The 18,463-nt window shown below is 31.7% G+C and overlaps 2 protein-coding genes across 3 annotated transcripts; one reads left to right on the top strand and one right to left on the bottom strand.

The window, feature by feature from the left end:
- Positions 1-664: 664 nt before the first annotated feature.
- LOC107485570 (uncharacterized) lies at positions 665-2,471 on the top strand. Of its 2 annotated transcripts, none has more exons than XM_052254593.1 (3): positions 665-1,124; positions 1,974-2,084; positions 2,161-2,471. In XM_052254593.1, the coding sequence occupies exons 1-3, from the start codon at positions 828-830 to the stop codon at positions 2,194-2,196; spliced, it is 444 nt and encodes a 147-aa protein (XP_052110553.1). In that variant the 5' UTR covers positions 665-827; the 3' UTR covers positions 2,197-2,471. The 2 variants fall into 2 exon arrangements, 1 of the variants encoding a protein (XP_052110553.1); XR_008002774.1 differs by lacking the exon at positions 665-1,124 and adding an exon at positions 1,668-1,758.
- A 14,789-nt stretch (positions 2,472-17,260) lies between these two features.
- LOC107485418 (uncharacterized) lies at positions 17,261-17,734 on the bottom strand. Its single transcript, XM_016105953.1, has one exon. The coding sequence runs from the start codon at positions 17,732-17,734 to the stop codon at positions 17,261-17,263; it is 474 nt and encodes a 157-aa protein (XP_015961439.1).
- Between the last annotated feature and the right edge of the window lie 729 nt (positions 17,735-18,463).

The raw sequence follows: 18,463 nt of genomic DNA, 5'->3' as shown, positions 1-18,463 counted from the left end.
ATTTTGTAATAAATTTAAGATAAAATGTATCTAAAAGAATCATGTATATAAAAATCTTAAAAATAAGTTATATTCAATTCACTATGTAGATATAACTTCATATATTAATTTATCTATTGATTAAATGATTGTGTCACGCATGTAAAAATTATATAAATACCTTAAAGAATTTGAAAAAAAATTACTTGTGGTCTTAATTAAAATCTATCTACATCACTAAAAAAATATTTATGCACAATTGAACACTTTATATATATATAATCCATATCTTCATGCTTGTTTAAATAATTATAAATATTTTTTAAAATATATTTTAAATATTTTTAACTAACATTAATATTAAATTTAATTTTTTTAAATATTTATCTTTTAAAATTATTATATGATAAAAATTCAAAAACACAACTTAATTTAAACAATTAAAAATTAATTTTAAATTTAATTTTATTAAATATTTGTCTTTTAGATATTAATGCTCCAAAACTTATCTTTTAATACCAATACTATAATTTTATTTTTTTAATTTATTAATAAAATTAGATATAATTTCATTTTAAATTTTTAATAGATGTAATTGTTTCAAAACCACTTCTATGCTTGGCGCCAAAGAACTAAATTTTATTCAAAACACCCCTTTTGGTTTCAGTTTACAGAGCCCGCCTCTCTCCTTCTCAAAAATTGTTCTGTCTCAGTTTAGTTGTTTACACTTTACAGACCCTCTCACCTCACCCACACTACTCTGCCGAACCTGTGGCCACCGCCGATCATCCGGGTTGCACTGCAGCCAGCCTCCGACCTCGCAACTCAGACAACCTCCACCCTTTCCCATGCTTCACGCTCAGAGGTTACAGAGCCTTAACTCGCTCACACTGCTCTACTTCCTACCTGTGGCCGCCATCAACCTCCGGTCTCAGACCTTCCACCCTCGCAAACCTCTGACCTCACACCTCAGGCGACCTCCACCCCCCGTCGTTCGCGCTCACAGGTCACAGATCTCACCCACTCACACTACTCTGCCTTTTGTGTGTGGTCGCCTCCTTCGGTCTCGGACCTCGCAACCCCGCCAGCCTCCGACCCTTGTCACTTTGTGTCTTTGTGCATCTTTTGCCAAGTCTCAATTTTTTGTGAGTTGTGATGTGATTCTTGTTTGTTATCTTTGTTAATGATGATTCCGTTTGTTTCTTTGTCAATTTTTTGTGAGTAGTGATGTGATTCTTGTATCTTTTGTATGGTGCTTTGAACAGAGTTGTTTTCTTGTTTCTTCATCCGCTGCAAATACTGAATCCATCCCCACGTCAAAGCTGAGAGCTTGGTCTCTGTAAATTTCCTGTTTTTTTAATTTTTTTTCTCTTTATATAGTTATTAAGTTTTTAATCTTCTAAAACATTTATTGAAGTTGTTTTCTTGCTTGCTTATCCATTTTGGGAGCTATATTCTGGTTGTAGTTAGTATCGGGTCGGGACCAATGGTTGTTCAAATATGTTATCTTCTAAATTTTAATTGTGAATAAATAAGCGAACTAGAATAACATGTGCTTAGGGAGGAGGAGGTTTTCCATTATGATTGCATTGCTTTTGAGTTAACTTGATTAGTTCATATATTTAATTTTCTGTATTTGTTTTTGGAATGGTAACATGATAAATAATACGGAGACATCTATTGTATCGTAGAGTACTACAGGCATGATAATTGGGAAAACCTACTTCAATAAGAAATAATGGATGAGTTATGATCTATTAAGGTTCTGTCCTTCATAAGGTATGGCTTCAGATTTGTGTTTGTTTATCATACTTTTTATAGAGGGGAAATTCTATTTGACAATCCTTTTGCATTTTGATAGTGTTCATTTAATTTCTTATTTGTTCTACCAATTTATGCATGACTATTGATTATGGAATTCTTTTTTATTTTGATTCTTTTGAATTAGTTTAGCTGTTGAGTTTCATCTTTTCCATGTTTGGTTACATTCCTAGATGTTGAAAACTCCTGTTTCACTCGACATGCTTGCCGCATATTTAATGGATCGGGAAAACCCATTGATAATGGTCCACTCATATTACCAGAGCCTTACTTGGACATATCAGGTATATAACTTCTCCTCGGGAGGTCTAAAACTGTATGTTTATTACTGACATTCTTAATATTATCCCAATATTTCAGGAAGTTCCATCAATCCTAGTGAGAGAACCTATCTAGACGAGATGTTACAAATCAGAATTTCTACAATTGATGTCATGAGTTCTATTGCTAGAGGTCAAAAGATCACTCTATTCTCAACTGCTGGTCTTCCCCATAATGAAATTGCTGCACAGATATGTCATAAGGCTGGTTTAGTCAAGCGATTAGAGAAATTTGATAATCTGCACATAACTTTTTCAAATAATTTTATCCTTCGATAATGAAGGAGATGTTGAAGCATTTAGAGAAGGTCTAGATATGCCAGATAATTATACTATTTGGAACAAAGCTGCGGCAAAGGAGAAAAAAAAAGTTCTTTTGATTTAGATTCTTTTGGTTTAGATCTCTCTTTAAAGGGTTTCAAAGATTGCTCAGAGACTTTCAAAGACGATCTAAATATTGATAAGCACGAACATCACATGTGGAAAAAAAAGGCGAAGGAATAAAAAATGATCAATGAAGAGCAAAATGTTAAGTTGAATGATGCTGAGTACAAGTTAAAAGATCAAGAACATCAACTAAAAATTCAATAGAAAAGAATTAGTTCTATTGAAAAGATATTTCATGCTTTATATAAAAAGTTGAATTTCCTACTTCTTTTAACCTTGTTTGTTCCTGCAGAAGATAAACTTGGAACAGACTTTAGTGATGATGAGAATAATAACATGAGTGATTGATGTCTGTAGTATATGTTTTTTTTAGATTAAAGAATATTTAAGTGAATTAGTTAGTCCATTTTAATTTATTTATGGTTTATGACCTTTTAAAAAGCTTTCTTTGTTTTAGTTTAATTATTTTTTAATTTTAGTTTGATTATATTTATAGATAAAAGTATTTTAATAATAAATATTTTTTTAAGTCTTTTATTGTAATTAATTTTTTCATGACTTTATTATGTGTTTATAAATTTAATAATGTAATATGAAAAATTTGTTTATTATAATAGTCTTAATATAGAAAGTAGATCATATATAATTTATTTTCTAAAATATTTATTTATTAAATAGCAAATTATTTTATATAAAAATTATTTGAAATATTAAATTAAATTTATAGAAAATATGTGTGAAAATAATTTTTTGTTTTGTATGAGATTTGTTTCGAATACGTAAATTATAATAAAATTAAATTTGTCTGAAATTTAATCGAAAAAAAACATTTGATTTGTCTAAAATTTGTTTGAAAAAAATCTGTTACATTTAACTAAATTTATTAGAAATGTATCTGAAATGAAGTATATTTTTTGTTTGAAATTTGTCTAAAATGAAATATTTCTACATTTGAAATTTGTCTAAAATACATTGTCTTTATGTTGACTAATTTGTCTAAAATTCGTCTAAATTACATCATAATAGTTAGAAATCTAGTAGATAAATGTTTATTCGAAAGCCGTAACAGAATTGTTTGAAAAAAATTTTAGACAAAATTTGAGAGAAAATGTAAATTAGAAACAAGGATTTTTTGGACAAAAAAATTTCGTCTCAATTTTGTTGGAAACAAAAAATTTGTCTCTAATTTGTTTGAAATTTATTTTAATTTTGTCTCAAAATTCGTCCAAACAAAACTAATTTCTAGTAGTGGAAGTTAATAATGGGTTTAAATAGATTTCTATTTCTTATAAATCAAATTATGATAAGTTTAGCGATTTAATACACATTAATCTAGAACATATATTATATCAATTTTGTTATATATCTAAATTTTTTTGGCAACTAAATTAAATCAAATTGTCTCAAATTTAATAAAAACTACTTTTATTAAACGTAGCGTATACACACGCGCACTTCACTAACGCAAATATATTCTTATTCGTATTCACGTTCATTCTTCTTCTATTTTGCATTTTTTCTCTTTTTTCTTCTTCTTCTTCTTATGTTTTCTTTCTATTGTCGTTCTTTTATTGCTGCTGTTGTTGTTACATTTTTTTCTTCTTTTTCTTTCTAGTAATTTTGCAACATTGATTTTCTTTTCTTTTTATTTTATTTTATTCTTCTTAAAAGAGTGAAATAAGAAGAATTATAAGAAAATGAAACAAGAAAAAGAAAAAGATAAAAAAATAGCAGAATATGAGAAGGAGGAAGAATTTTTTTTAAATTATACAGAATCTATTAGAAAAAATACTCCGAAATTTCATAAAAAATACACATAAATTTCTTAGTTTTTATATCGAAATTTTGCGACAAAAGTATAAAAATGTCTTTTTTAATACTATATTTTTTTCTTATTTCTTTCTTTCTTTTAGTTGAATGAACATAGATTCATCTTCTTCCTAGTAATTTTGCAGCATTAAGTGTTTTTTTTTTATTCTTGTTAAGAGAGTAAAACAAGAAGAAAAAGATGAATAAGAAAAAAAAAGAAGATGATGAAGAAGCAACAAAAGATGAAGAGGAGGAAGAGGAAGAGTTTTAAATTATACAAAACTTATCAGAATAAAAATACACAAAAATTTATTAACAAAAACACATAAATTTCTTATTTTTTACAGCGAAATTTTGCTACAAAAGCAAAAAAATATATTTTTAATGGTGTATTTTTTTCTTCTTTTCTTTCTTATTTCTCTCTTTCTTTTAGTTAAAAGAATGTAGATTTATCCTTTCTTTAGTAATTTTGTAGTATTATGTGCTTCTTTTTTTTCTTTGATTGATTTTTTTTTTTATTTTTATCCTTGTTAAGAGAGTAAAATAAGAAAAAATATGAGAAAAAAAAAAGGAAAAGAAGAAGAAAAAATGTATAGTTTAAAAAGTGGTTATAACAATTTGGTTAGAATTTGTTAAGTATTTTATTTAAATATAAAACTTTATTCATATTATATATAATTAAAAATTAAATGAAAGTGTTAAGGACTTAAAAGGAATATTTTTAGAAAATATACCTAAACATTTTTTTGTGGGAACTAAATAATTTTTTTGAAATATGTATTTTCATAAGAGAACAAACACTTTTATTAACCTTAATTATATCAATAATATTTTATTCATAAATTGCACTTCATGAATTTATAAATAATTTAAAATTTTAAAGCTATTTTTTTCTAACTTTTGTCATTTAATTTTATGAATGTAGTGAATATTTTAAAAGATAATGACATTTTCTGTGACTTATGAAGGTCCTTTATTTTAACCGAACATGAGAGAATCAAATTTATATATGTAATCTCTATCTTCCACGTTCCATTAATTTATTTGAAAATGTAAAAAGTAAAGGATTATTACAGATGTGAATGTGACTTTTATTGTCAGGTTAATTTTTAAAAAGAAGAAGCGCATAATTAGAGAGCTAATTAATAAAGTAGAATATCCAATAATAATACCAATTTATTGAATTAAATTCGTTAAGTTCTTTTAAAACGAAGAGATTAATAAAATAAAAGAATAAATATTTAATTATTTTTAAATTAAAATAATAATATATATAGATAAATTTTTTTAAATTTATTTTTTAAGTAGAATTGAAGGATAAATGGTCCTATTTAGTTGTTCCCTCACTTTCAGTAGACTTGAAGGACAATAACACTTGGAATATTTGACTTCATAAAGTATATAGAAAGTCAGAATATAGATATAAGCGTGTTCCAAGGCCAACGTGTTTAGGACTAAGAAGGGTCGCTTTCGTTTTCCACGCTTACTTAACGGTCGGTGTTTCTCTTTGTCAACATATAAATTAATATTATTTCCAATTGAATCCTCAACTCTAATTTGAAAGCCGAAATCCAAGAAGGTTATTTGGTTACTTATTACATTTTCTTTTTTCATCAGCTAATTACTTTTCTACGCTCTCCATCTTTTTATTCTAAAATATAACGTGATTCATATGGCATACTGTAAGTGTATTCTATATATTCTTATGCATACGCGCACTTTGTGCATGTCACATGTAATTCGTTTACTCAACTTATTGGAAATACCGTAATAAACAAATATGGAGCACTCACCCCGTTGATAAGATCAGCTTTCTTTTTCGGGCTAAAGTATCATTTTTATTTTTAATATTTAAAATAAATTTTAAAATTATTTTTAATATTTAAATTATTCTATTTAAATTTTTAACGTATTAAAATTATCTTAATATTATTCTACCATTAGAAATTTGTTAATAGAATTGACGGTATAATAAAATTGAGACGATTTTAAAATATTAAAGATTTAGATAGGATAAAAATATTAAAAACAAAAATGATACATTACTTTTAGAAGAATTACTAAATTAAGTAAAATGAAAATAAATTTTAACGAAATAAATTATNAAATTATACGTTTTTGTATGTAAAGTATCGAACTTCTTTAATGTTTAATTTAAATAAAATTTATTTTCAACTTAGAAATAAAGTTTAATTTTTTTCTTTAATAATATCAATTTTTTAACATACTTAATTATTCAATTATTTTTTAATCATATTTAAGTAAATTATTCTTTATTATAATACTTTCATTCTAAGTAAATTGATTTTTTTTTAAATTTTACTCTTAAAAATTTTTACTTATCATGAAATGTTTATTTATTTAATGACTAATACATAAACTTATGAAAAAAAAATATGATACATATACAATAAAGTATAAATTATACTTTGTCTCTAATATACTGAAATTCTTTAATCATTTAGTGTTTAATTTAGTTAAATTTTATTTTTAATTTTGAATTAAATTTTAATTTTATCATTCAATAATATCAATTTTTAAATTACTCTTAATCACATTATTTTCATTCTAAATAAATTATTTTTTAATTTTACTCTTAATCACGTATTTTTATTCTAAGTAAAATTATTTTTGATTAAGAAAAAAATTAAAAAATAAATTAAACAATTATACGTCGTAAAACAAATTGAAATTATTGAAGAAGAAAATAAAATTTATTAAAAATAAAATTTAATTAAATTAAACATTAAAGAAGTTTAGTATATTAGAGACAAAAGATATAATTTATATTTTATTGTATATGCACATGCTTTTTATTGTCTATACGAGTAAAAATCTTGAATAATTTATTGTATATACGAGCAAAAATTTTGAATTCGTAATACAATTCGTTCTATTAAAATTCACTATAATTTTACTTGATTTGGTAATTCTTCTAAGAGTAATGTATCATTTTTATCCCCAACGTTTTTACCTTATTTAAGTCGTTAATGTTTCAAAATCATATCAATTTTGTCCTATCGTCAACTCTGTTAATAGATTACTAACGGCATGACAATATTGAGATGATTTTAAAATGTTAGGAACTTAAATAAGACGATTTAAATGTTAGAGATAACTTTGAGACTCACCTAAAATATTAGACAAAAAGAATAGTTTACTCTTCTTTATGGTGATATCAATAAATAAGAACATTATAATGAGCTAGGAAAAAATAAGTGACACATCTAAGTAGAACTTTTAACAAGAGGACACATAAACATCAATCAATTATTTAAAAAGAAAATTATAGTTTAATTTAGAACTCATCTTGACCCAATAAACTCATAAGCAGGTCTGCGAGCAAACAGTCTGGATCAGGAGTAACTGAGATTCGTGATCCCATTACCTCTTTAAAGATCTTTTTTAAAAGCGAAATATTCAATCATCATTAAAGAGAAGTTCTCTTCCCGATCAACAAAGTTGTGTACTATAAAGGAGCTCCACCACCCCCAAATATGACACATTAAATCCTAATATTTGTATCTCTCTGACTCTTTTAACTTGAGCATCAAAATGTCTTTGTAACTGTTATTTTAACATTTTCATACAAGAAACCACTTAGATCATGCATGTTAGAACCTCGTCTACATCATACTCATCAACCTTACTCAGGTACGTTCCATACATTGGTGCTGTATGTGGGGACAATGCTATTAGTGTCATATTCCTATGAAAGGGAACCTTCCTTCGAAGGAAAATTTTACGAAAGGGAAGACGAAGTCTAGCCTCCATAGGCTAATCCTTATAATGTTGGCAAAATTCCGAGTTTGGTTCACACTCGGGTGACATTGAGCCAGCAACTACACGAGTCCACTTAGAGTGGTAAACACTCTCCTCAGACACACCCCTTCAAGGGAATTGGAAAGTATTAAGACCAGATTATCTAAGAACTGTGCCATCGATTGCCAGCTCGGAAGGGTAGCCTTGGGAGACTGGTACCAATCTGAACTGAGTCCCATGAAATATCCCGAATGCAAGCAAAACTCAAATCCATAAAAGGTAGATAACAATGTAAATTCGGTATGTTCATAATCGGTCATGCGGGTAGCTTACAAAGCGAGTTACATAAATTAAAAGGGTCTTGAAAACCATACTACAAAACGAAAAAAGCAAAATACAAGCTAAGTACATAAGCACAAAAAAAGTTCTATATCGATAATCTTTCCATCTAACCCTTGACGGAAAGCTCCAATTTTAGAAAGGTCCAACTCAAGAGTGAGGAATTTGACCTAGGCTTTGATCGCCTAACTCCTCAGATGGGTGACTGCAGTTCGAGAGGTCTCTAGCTCCTTCTTTGCGTTCTCTACCTTTTTATATGCTCGACCTAAGAGCTCGGTACATCTTATTTTTGGTAGAATTATAACTTGAAAATACCATAAAAATAGTATGATCGAGTCGAAAGAAAAGAAAACAACAATTTAATCAAATTGAATGTTTTATTGGAACTTCAAATCGATAAAAATTTAAAAAAGGAGGAGGAGATAAACAATAATACTTTTTTTTCTCTCACTCTTGTGTTCCATGTTTTTGTTCCCAAAGAAGAAGAATGAAATTTAAAAGAAAAAAGCTATGAGAAAGGCCTATGAAACTTTAACGAGGGTGAGAGGTGCTTTCATCTTCTTGTCTTTTGACACTATCTAGATGATAAATTTTAATAGTTTATGCTCTGATCCATATTTAAATTTTTTTATCTTTTTTTCCTTTTATTGATTTTTACACTGACAGAATTGGATTGATCTAAGCGTGTACAGTTACATATGACACATGAACTCTACTAAAAAAAGTATATTTTCACACTTCAATAATTTTTAGAATTCAAATTTTATCAGAAAATTTTGTAACAAAAACTTTAAACTTCTAGTCAATTAAACTGAATGAGACTGTTTAAACCTTTTTAAATTTAATATAAATTTAAAAATTTGCTAAATTATTTTTGAAATATTACATTTGACCTAGGTAACTGATGAACTATTCATTTCGAATAGTTTTGCAAACCAACTCAATCTTTGATAGTATAGAATTAATTTACATATTTTATAACTTAAAATTGTCAACATTTAAATTTTTTATTATCAAAAATAATATTTTCTTTAGATATATTATGCAGCATTTGTTTTGTCATACATGTCCATTAAGAGATGGACACAGTGGTACCTGTTTACTATTTGGTTTGTTAAACCCAAATTTTTTATAAACACGGTGACACACAAGAGCACATAAAATACGTGTCTTTAGTGTCTCTCCTTTACCCTGAGACATTAAGACGCAATCTATAAAACACATATTTTTTCAATTTTATCCCTTTTTTTCTTTAATTCCAATGTATATATTATCCCTTACATACTCTCTCATCTTTCCCTTTCTCTGATTCACTTCCTTCCATCATACACCCTCATCTTCTTCTCCCACTCTTCCTTCGTTCCAACACCATCTCTTTCCTTCACATTTCGTCGCTGCTACCACCACTGTCATCTCCACCTTCATGCATTTTCGCAACCACTGCCGCCTTCCTTTGTCACGTTGCCACCACCATTATCTTCTTCTCTTTCACGTGTTGCCACAATCATCAATGCCGCTCTCCTTCTTCCCGTTGCCACGCCATTGTCCTATCCCTCATTCATGTGTCACCATTGTTCTCTGCCTCACCACCGTTGTCGAGGCTTCTTCCGAAGCTTGATATTGAGGCACTTCCAGATCCAAATCGCACATGTCTCTTCCATATCTGCCTCTGTCTCTCTTCTATGCCTCTGCCTCTCTTCCACCATGTGGTCGACGTCTATCTTACTCTGACTCTATTCCTACTTATTTTTTCTTTCCAGTTTTCTGGGTTTTTTTTATGTGATGAGAGTAGTTCTCTGTTCTTAATCTTGTTGTTAGAGTGATTTTGTGTTAGTTTATCGGTTTCATGAATTGAATTTATAATTACATTAAAAATTGTTAATGGTGATAATTTGAATTGACATGATAATGGTGATGGTGATGGAGATAGAAAGGTGATAATGGCGAATTAGTGGTGGTAGACTGTTACAGGGTTAAGAGTATCATTTTATTAGAATTTTAATTTGAATGTAGTGTCAAGTACTTAAATACCAAACAAATTTAAAAATTTATGTCCCATTGTGTTTATGTCATTTTGTGTCTTTATGTCTATATCTTGTATACTATCACCCACTAACTAAACGTAGCCTTAGCTAACTGTATGTATACTACTTAATAGCTTAATATTTTAGAAAAAAATAATCAGTTTTATAATCTAGTATTAAAATAATTTTTATGACTAATTTCCATGTTTTGAATGTATTGAATAGAGTAAAGTATGTTTTTTATTCCTCACATTTTTGAAATTTTTTAAAATTACCCTTAACGTTTAATTTGGTTCAATTTTATTCTTGGTATTTAAAATAAGTTTTAATTTACCTCTATCATTAAATTTTGACACTCAACATTTAATCAAATATTTTATTTTCAATTTTACCTTTAATCCAAACTCATCATAACTCTAATCTTATCCTTTATTCTTCCATTAACCCATCCCACCACCACTACTATCACCTGTACGTATCCAGACCCTCACTAACCCCACATCATCATCATCATCATCATCATCATCATCATCATCATCGTCATCATCATATATGTCTTCTCATCCCCGATCTACTACAATGTCAACCATCACTATCCTCATGCCACTACATTTACTTGCACCACCTTCACTGCACTGCCATAATCACCCCTCTTAATCCCATCTCCACTTCCATTTCACATGTGCATCCATCATATCCCTCACTTCATAGTTGCTGCTGATGTGTTACCTTCACCACTATCACAGTCACATCGGCACCCTTTTCTCCATTCTCGTCCACCTTCACCCCACCATAGCTACGTCACCATCAACCACACACCCAACCTCACAATTTGCCACTCATCTCCCCAATTCAAAATCTGTAAGTTGTAATAAACTAGATCTAGTTGGTCATGATGGTCGAATGGTCGTTGTTGTTATTGTTGTTTGATGGAAAGAAGATAAAGAAAGAAGAAGACACTGGTGATGGTGGTTGTGGCATGGTGGTAGTAGTGGTTAGGATCCCGTGAGAGAAGAAGGAGGTGATGGTGGTGGAGATCGAAAGGAGCGAGAAAGGAGAGGATGAAAGAGTAGAGGGAAGAGTGGAAATAGGGGTTGGGGTATTATGATTAATGTTAATGATGATGACAATGGTGGTGGTTAATGGTGATGATGGAGGAATGAGTATTGTTCTAATGGCAATGACAATGACATGGTATAGGTCTGGATTGGGAGTTAGGGTTGGACAATTACTAGGGTTTTGATTGGGGATTGACAAATGAATTTTTTGTTGGTATAGAATTTATCAAGTGATCAATCGTAGTATAGTCTAAACCAACGCGAAATCCATCATCAAACAAAACTACAATCTATATCCGAGAGTATTAATCTCCCGAGTCGTTCTCCCTTGGAATTGCCAAAGTAAGCATCTTATTGATTTAGTAAGCCTTGTTTGAGTTCTTTGAAGGTTTTAGCAAGTAATGAGAAACAAGCAATCAATTATCAAAAGGACTTGACTTAGGGTTGGCATGGGAAATTCTATCCTCATAGCTCATTCAATGTTGACAACTATTAGGCCTTGCTTCATTTAGTTATCCTCTAAGTATAGAGGAAAATCAAATGAAAACAATCAACTTGAGTCACAAGTCCTAGCTTCACCTTATGGGAATCTAGCTTTAGTGCACTCCAAGTCAATTAGCAATCCCTAACTCTCAATCAACTATTGAAATAACTATTCAATTCCTCCCAATATCCAAACCCTATGCCAAGTACAAAAATTCTACTCCATAGCTAGTATTGACATTTTATCAAACATGTAGTGAGCAAAAAGGAAAGTCATGGTGAAATGAAGAGAAAAGTAAAATTAGAAATATTGCAACACAAGGAATTAGCAACAAGTATCAAGGAGCAACAATGAGAATCAAAACCTCAAAATATCAATGGAATCCAAAAATCATAGAATTGAGTCCTAGATCCAAGGAATGTTAGCAATCACAACTACAACTTGAAATTGAAAGAGAAAACCTATTACATGAACAAAGTGAAATGAAAGTTGCAATGGATCTCACCAAGGAATGGGTAAAAATCCAGAATTTTGATGAGGAAGAACCCTAGTAAAAGCTTGAGAGAAGTTGATGAATCCTAGAGAGAAGTTGGAGTTTCTCTCTCTAACAATGTAACTAACTAAAAAAATATCCCAAAACTAGAAAATGAACTAAGTCTCCTCAGCCCTTGCCCCCTTGGTCCTCTTAAGCCTTTTCCCGCCAAAGCACTCCTCAAAAGTTAGGACCTCCAACCAACTCCACGCCTAAGTCACGTGACTTTTAAAAAATCATTTTCGAGCATCGGCGCGTACGCGCAAGGTACGCGTGCGCGCCATAGATGCGGTTCTGGAGTGTGCGCGGAGGCGGGACGTACGCGTATGCGTCCATGAGGATCCTGGCTTGGCCGCTACTCAAGCCGGCTCGTGGCTTGGCTCTTAGTCTCGGCTTCGCGTCGCTCTCATCCGCGCGGGCGCGTCAGGTGCGCGCACGCGCCCATGTGGAAATTTCCAAAGCTTCAATTCTCATGCTTCCTTTCCTTGCACCCGTCTTCCTTCTCTTTTCCTGTCCATTCCTACTCTATATCCTGAAACCACTTAGCGCACAAGTCACGGCATCGAATGGCATCAAGGAAAAAATAGAAATGTATATATTTTAGTGCAAAATAAGCATGTTTTCATTCATGAGACAAAACTAGGAAAGGAATGCAAGTCCTTGTATTTTCATGCAGAAAATGTGTGAAACCATTGGCAAACCTTTTGAAATTAGCACAAGATAAACCCTCAAAATGGGGTTTGTCAGGGATAAAGTTAAACACTAAAGTTATATTAAGGGTAAAGTTGTCAAAAAAATATTGAATAACTGTTGATTGTTAAAAATTTAACTATAAGAATATAATTGAAACTAATTTCAAAAGTTAAGGATAAAATTGAATCGAATTAAATGTTAGGAGTAATTTTGAAAAAATTCAAAACCTTTAAGAACGAAAAATATACTTTACCCTATTAAATACGTTTACTTTAAGTTTCCACAAATTAAAGCTTAAAAAGAAACAAATGCATACAAACCCAAAAACAAAGAATAGTTCCATGCAAAAATTAAAAAGTTTGTGGTTGAAATGTTTATTTTTAAGATGAACATTAGCATATTATAACAAAGTATAACACCAATTGTCTATGGTGAGTAAGGTTGAATTTTGTAAATTTTTCAAATAAGAAAAAAATATAGAAATATAAGACATCAAACATAAGTCTCTATCTTTATCATTAGTTTTTTAAAGACAAAAATGTCATATTTTATTCTAAAACAAAAATTTTTTTCATATTTTTAAACCAATTTTCTTCTACAAATAATTTCCCATCTCTTAGTTTCATTATATTTGGTTCTATCATATATAGGTGATATAGGATTGTTATGTATCAATTTAGAGCATCAAGTGAAAGTGGTAATTTAAACTTCGATAATATTATATACCTGCCTATAACCAGTTGTACAAAGGCAACTGCAAAAAAAAATATGTATCGTAATTATTTTTATTAGTTACTTGTATTATTAAAAATATTTAGAGAATAATAAAAAATTAATCTAAAGCAGTTTTCAGTTATTTTTTTGTACTTTTTAATTATTATTTACTTTATTTTATATTTTTTAATTACCTCTAAAATAATTGAATATACATATATATAAAATATTAAGGGCAGTAAGATTTTATTGGCTGATAAAAGTCAGCAGCAGTTTAGAGAGAAAAATTTGAAAGTTTGTTAGTTATCCCTAGCTATAGTTAGTTAGTGAATAATGTTAATCAGTGTGGGTAAACAAGGATCAAATTGTATGAGAAGTGGGTGGCTACATTGTATTTGTTATTCTCATAATCAAAAGGGCAATTCTATTTTTCTTAGTCTCTAAGAATCTTTCTTTTTTCTCTGATAGTTTTAAGCTTGAATTTTTCATATGTGTTCTTATTTTCTTTGTATTGCTTAGGCTGTAATCAATCCTCTTCACTCTCTATATAGCATCAAGAGATTTTGGTTTCTAAATCATTGGTGATTTAATTGTGAATTTGAATTTTGAAAATTTTAATAAATTCAATTCTGGCAATTCAAATGCCAATAACAATGTTCTTGTTATCAGTTTCTCTTTCCAACTGCATCTTCTCAACTCCAGGCCCTTCAACCCTATCAGTGGTAAATTTGGAGAATAAAATCATCCCACATGGTAGCAAGAAGTGCTTGCAGTGTAACATCTTAATTTTCAATATGTCTAGATCATACCGAAAAATAAGTGCTACCAACTTGTCTTCATATATATTATTTATTATTTATTGATCGTGATTAATACATCATCATTTTAAGGTTAATATTTTTTTAATTATTTTGAAAACGTTAAATCATTAATACAGAAATATACGTTACAAAGTTATAGACGTCTAACAAGTAAAGTATATAACGTCAGTAATATAGTCAACCATCTCAATTATAAGATTCAAGTCTATAGTCATGTATCGTCAACCTCGTACAGATATAGTCAGAACACTCCTAGCATAGTTAGATAGTATTTATATACATATATATACGTATGACATCCCAGGTCCCGGCCTATTCAAAAAGCCCCTAAACTAGAATCCCGACTAGTCTAATTCTCTTTATAAGCCTGATTCCTTCTAAGGTTATAAAAGTTAGGGGAAGACACTCTAGGTCTTTAGATGTGACTAAACGGGATGTCGTCAAGAAAGAGCAACCATATGGTCTTTCTTTTGGTCCTTCTTTTTGGCGGCTCGTGAAGTATATACATGCAGATGAGTTTGAGGTCCTCATAAGCGGAAACCTCTGGTAGATCATAAAAAGGTTCTCCCGTCTCCATCTCTAGGGTAAAAAGACGGGTAAGAACTGGGGAGTTCTTAGTAGGATCAGTGATAGAAGTTAAGTTCATTGATTCTTTATAGCTTAGTGTGCCACGACAGAAGTCTAGCAAGTAGTGTATAAATAGAGAATACACAGAAAATAACACATAACAAGGAAATTGAAGAACACACACACACAAACAAGCAAACAAAGATACAGCTGGTGCGGTGTTTTCTAACCCACACAGACTTACTGGCAAGTGCACCGGATCGTACCAAGTAAAACCTTACGTGAGTAAGGGTCGATCCCACGAGGATTGATGGATTAAACAACAATAGCGTTTGATAGGATTAGTTACACAAACAAAAAATAGTGTTGGAAGTTCAAAGAGCATTAAATAGTACTTTAAGAATTTCAGAAAGCAAGCAGCAATGAGTCGGGAATAAAATATTTGAGAAAATAGTTAAGGCTTTAGAGTTATCTAAATTCTCTAAATTCATGTTCCTTATACATCATCATCCCTAGATTCAAATTCAAATATACACTGTTCATATCATGCATTCAAAAATCACAGACAAGACCACCACCTTTAAGTAAATAAGACTATTCTTTAAATTAAACTCAATTTTTCATGCAATACATCATTTAAAAAATTTTGATTTCAAGCTCAGTGGGCAATACATGAGACATCTTTTCAGAATTAAAGCATTTAAGGAAAAACTAAACTAGACCTAGGATTCTCACTCATAAAGGATCATGCAACAAACAACGCAAAATAGCAGAAAAACTGGAACATAACATAGAAAAAGAGGGGAGGAATAAAAAATATAAAAGGAACTCAACCACCTTAGTTATCCTAGCAGTCGCTTTATTCTTCAGGTTGTGTTCCTCCGTGAAGATGATTCGCCTCCCTTTTGGTGCCATAGGAATAAACAGAAAAGCTTTAAGCAAAGCTTCAACACCAAACTTAAATGTTTGCTTGTCCTCAAGCAAAGAAAATCTGAAAACAAAAACAAATAATAAGATGAAAGAAGAATAAAAGGATAAAGGAACAAGAGAGAATTAGGATTGGGAGAGAGAGAAAGAAAATCAAAACTGGGCAGCGAACTAGTATAATTGTGCGGCGCAGGCAACGCGTACGCGTGCAGCACGCGTACGCGTGGGGCGCGAAATTTTCTTAATGACGCGTAAGCGTCAGGTACGCGTTCGCGAGCCCTTGGTTTTGCGCGATTCGCGCGAATCCAGCCGCGCGCACGCACAACTCTCTGTTCGCGTGGTTAGGGAACCAATATTGGCATACGACGTGTTCGCGTCATGCACGCGCACGCGTGGATGGCTGTTTGGTCAAATGATGCGCACGCGTCAAGGATGCATACGCGTGGTCAATTTTGTGCGTCTAGCACACTTCCAGCCCCAAACCAGCACAACTCTCTACTCAACACATATTTACGTCAAAATTCAAGGTCACGCGTACGCATCAGTGACGCGCACGCGTGGATGGCGATAATTGCAAATGACACGCACACGTGTGACCCGCGTACGCGTGGGTTGTTTGTGCTAAAGCATGGGTTCAGTGCCATTCCTGTGCAACTCTCTGTCAATTTTGTTTTTCATGCACATATGATTGACGCGTTCGCGTCAGTGACGCTTGCGCGTCGTGTGCGCTTTTTTTTTAGCTTGAGGTGTTCGGTTCTTGGAATATAGCTGCATGATCAGAAGATTAGTAAGAACTCGATAAAAATAAAAATAAAATAACTAAGAAAACTACTACTACGAAAAATAGCTAAGGATACGAAATCATCGGGTTGCCTCCCGACAAGCGCTTCTTTATCGTCACTAGCTGGACGGTCAGTTCTGCTAATTCAGCAGATGAGTGGACCTCTGGCGATCAATCTCGCCTCCAAGATAGTGCTTCAACCTTTGGCCATTCACTGTAATTTTTCTATCAGAATTCTCTTCCTATAATTCTACATGACCATATGGTGAAGCTCTGGTAACCACAAACGATCCTGACCACCGAGATTTTAGGTTCCCGTGAAAGAATTTGAGCCTTGAATTGTATAGAATCACTCTCTGTCCTGGCTCAAAGACTTTGATGGCTATCTTCTTGTCATGCAATAGTTTAGTTCTCTCTTTATAGAGCTTGGCATTATCATAGGCTGAGTATCTGAATTCATCAAGCTCATTCAACTGAAGCATTCGCTTAATTCCTGCAGCTTCTGAATCAAGGTTCAGGTACCTGAATGCCCAGTAAGTTTTATGCTCCAGTTCTACTGGCAAGTGACAGGCTTTGCCATAGACCAACTGATAAGGGGACATGCCAATGGGAGTCTTGTACGCTGTCTGGTATGTCCAGAGAGCATCATCAAGCTTCCTAGACCAGTCCTTTCTTGAAATACTGACGGTCTTCTCTAGGATCCTTTTAAGTTCCATGTTGGAAACTTCAACCTGTCCACTTGTTTGAGGATGATAAGGGGGTTAACACTTTATGACGGACTCCATATCTCTGCAGAAGAGAGTTCAGCTGTCTGTTGCAAAAATAGCTTCCTCCATCACTAATGAGTGTCTTTGGGACACCAAACCGGCTAAAGATATATCTCTGAAGAAAGCTCATTACCACTTTGGCATCATTGGTGGGCAAAGCCACAACTTCCACCCACTTGGACATATAGTCGACTGCCACTAGAATATAGTTGTTTGAATGTGAGGGTGGGAAATGTCCCATGAAATCAATACCCCACACATCAAATAACTCAACCTCAAGAATTTCCTACTGTGGCATTTCATGGTTGGTAGGGAGATTTGCAGCTTTTTCACATCTGCCACAGTGCTTCACAAATGCTCTTGAGTTTCTGAAGAGAGTTGGTCAGTAAAACCCGCTCTAAAAGACTTTTGTAGCTGTCCTTTCACCACCAAAGTGGCCTCTATAATCAGACCCATGACAATGCCAAAGAATCTGCTGCTTTTCCTCATTTGGGACACATCTTCGGATTATTCCATCTGAGCACCTTTTAAAAAGGTATGGTTCTTCCCAAATGTAGTACTTTGCATCAGTCAATAGCTTCTTCACTTGTTGCCTACTGTACTCCCTTGGGATAAAATTCATGGCTTTATAATTTGCAATATCTGCAAACCATGGTGCCTGCTGAATAAGGAACAATT

This window comes from Arachis duranensis, chromosome 1, assembly GCF_000817695.3.
Source record: "Arachis duranensis cultivar V14167 chromosome 1, aradu.V14167.gnm2.J7QH, whole genome shotgun sequence".
Taxonomy (NCBI): Eukaryota; Viridiplantae; Streptophyta; class Magnoliopsida; order Fabales; family Fabaceae; genus Arachis; species Arachis duranensis.
The sequence above is the reverse complement of the archived record's forward strand: the minus strand, read 5'-3'. Positions and strand labels throughout refer to the sequence as shown.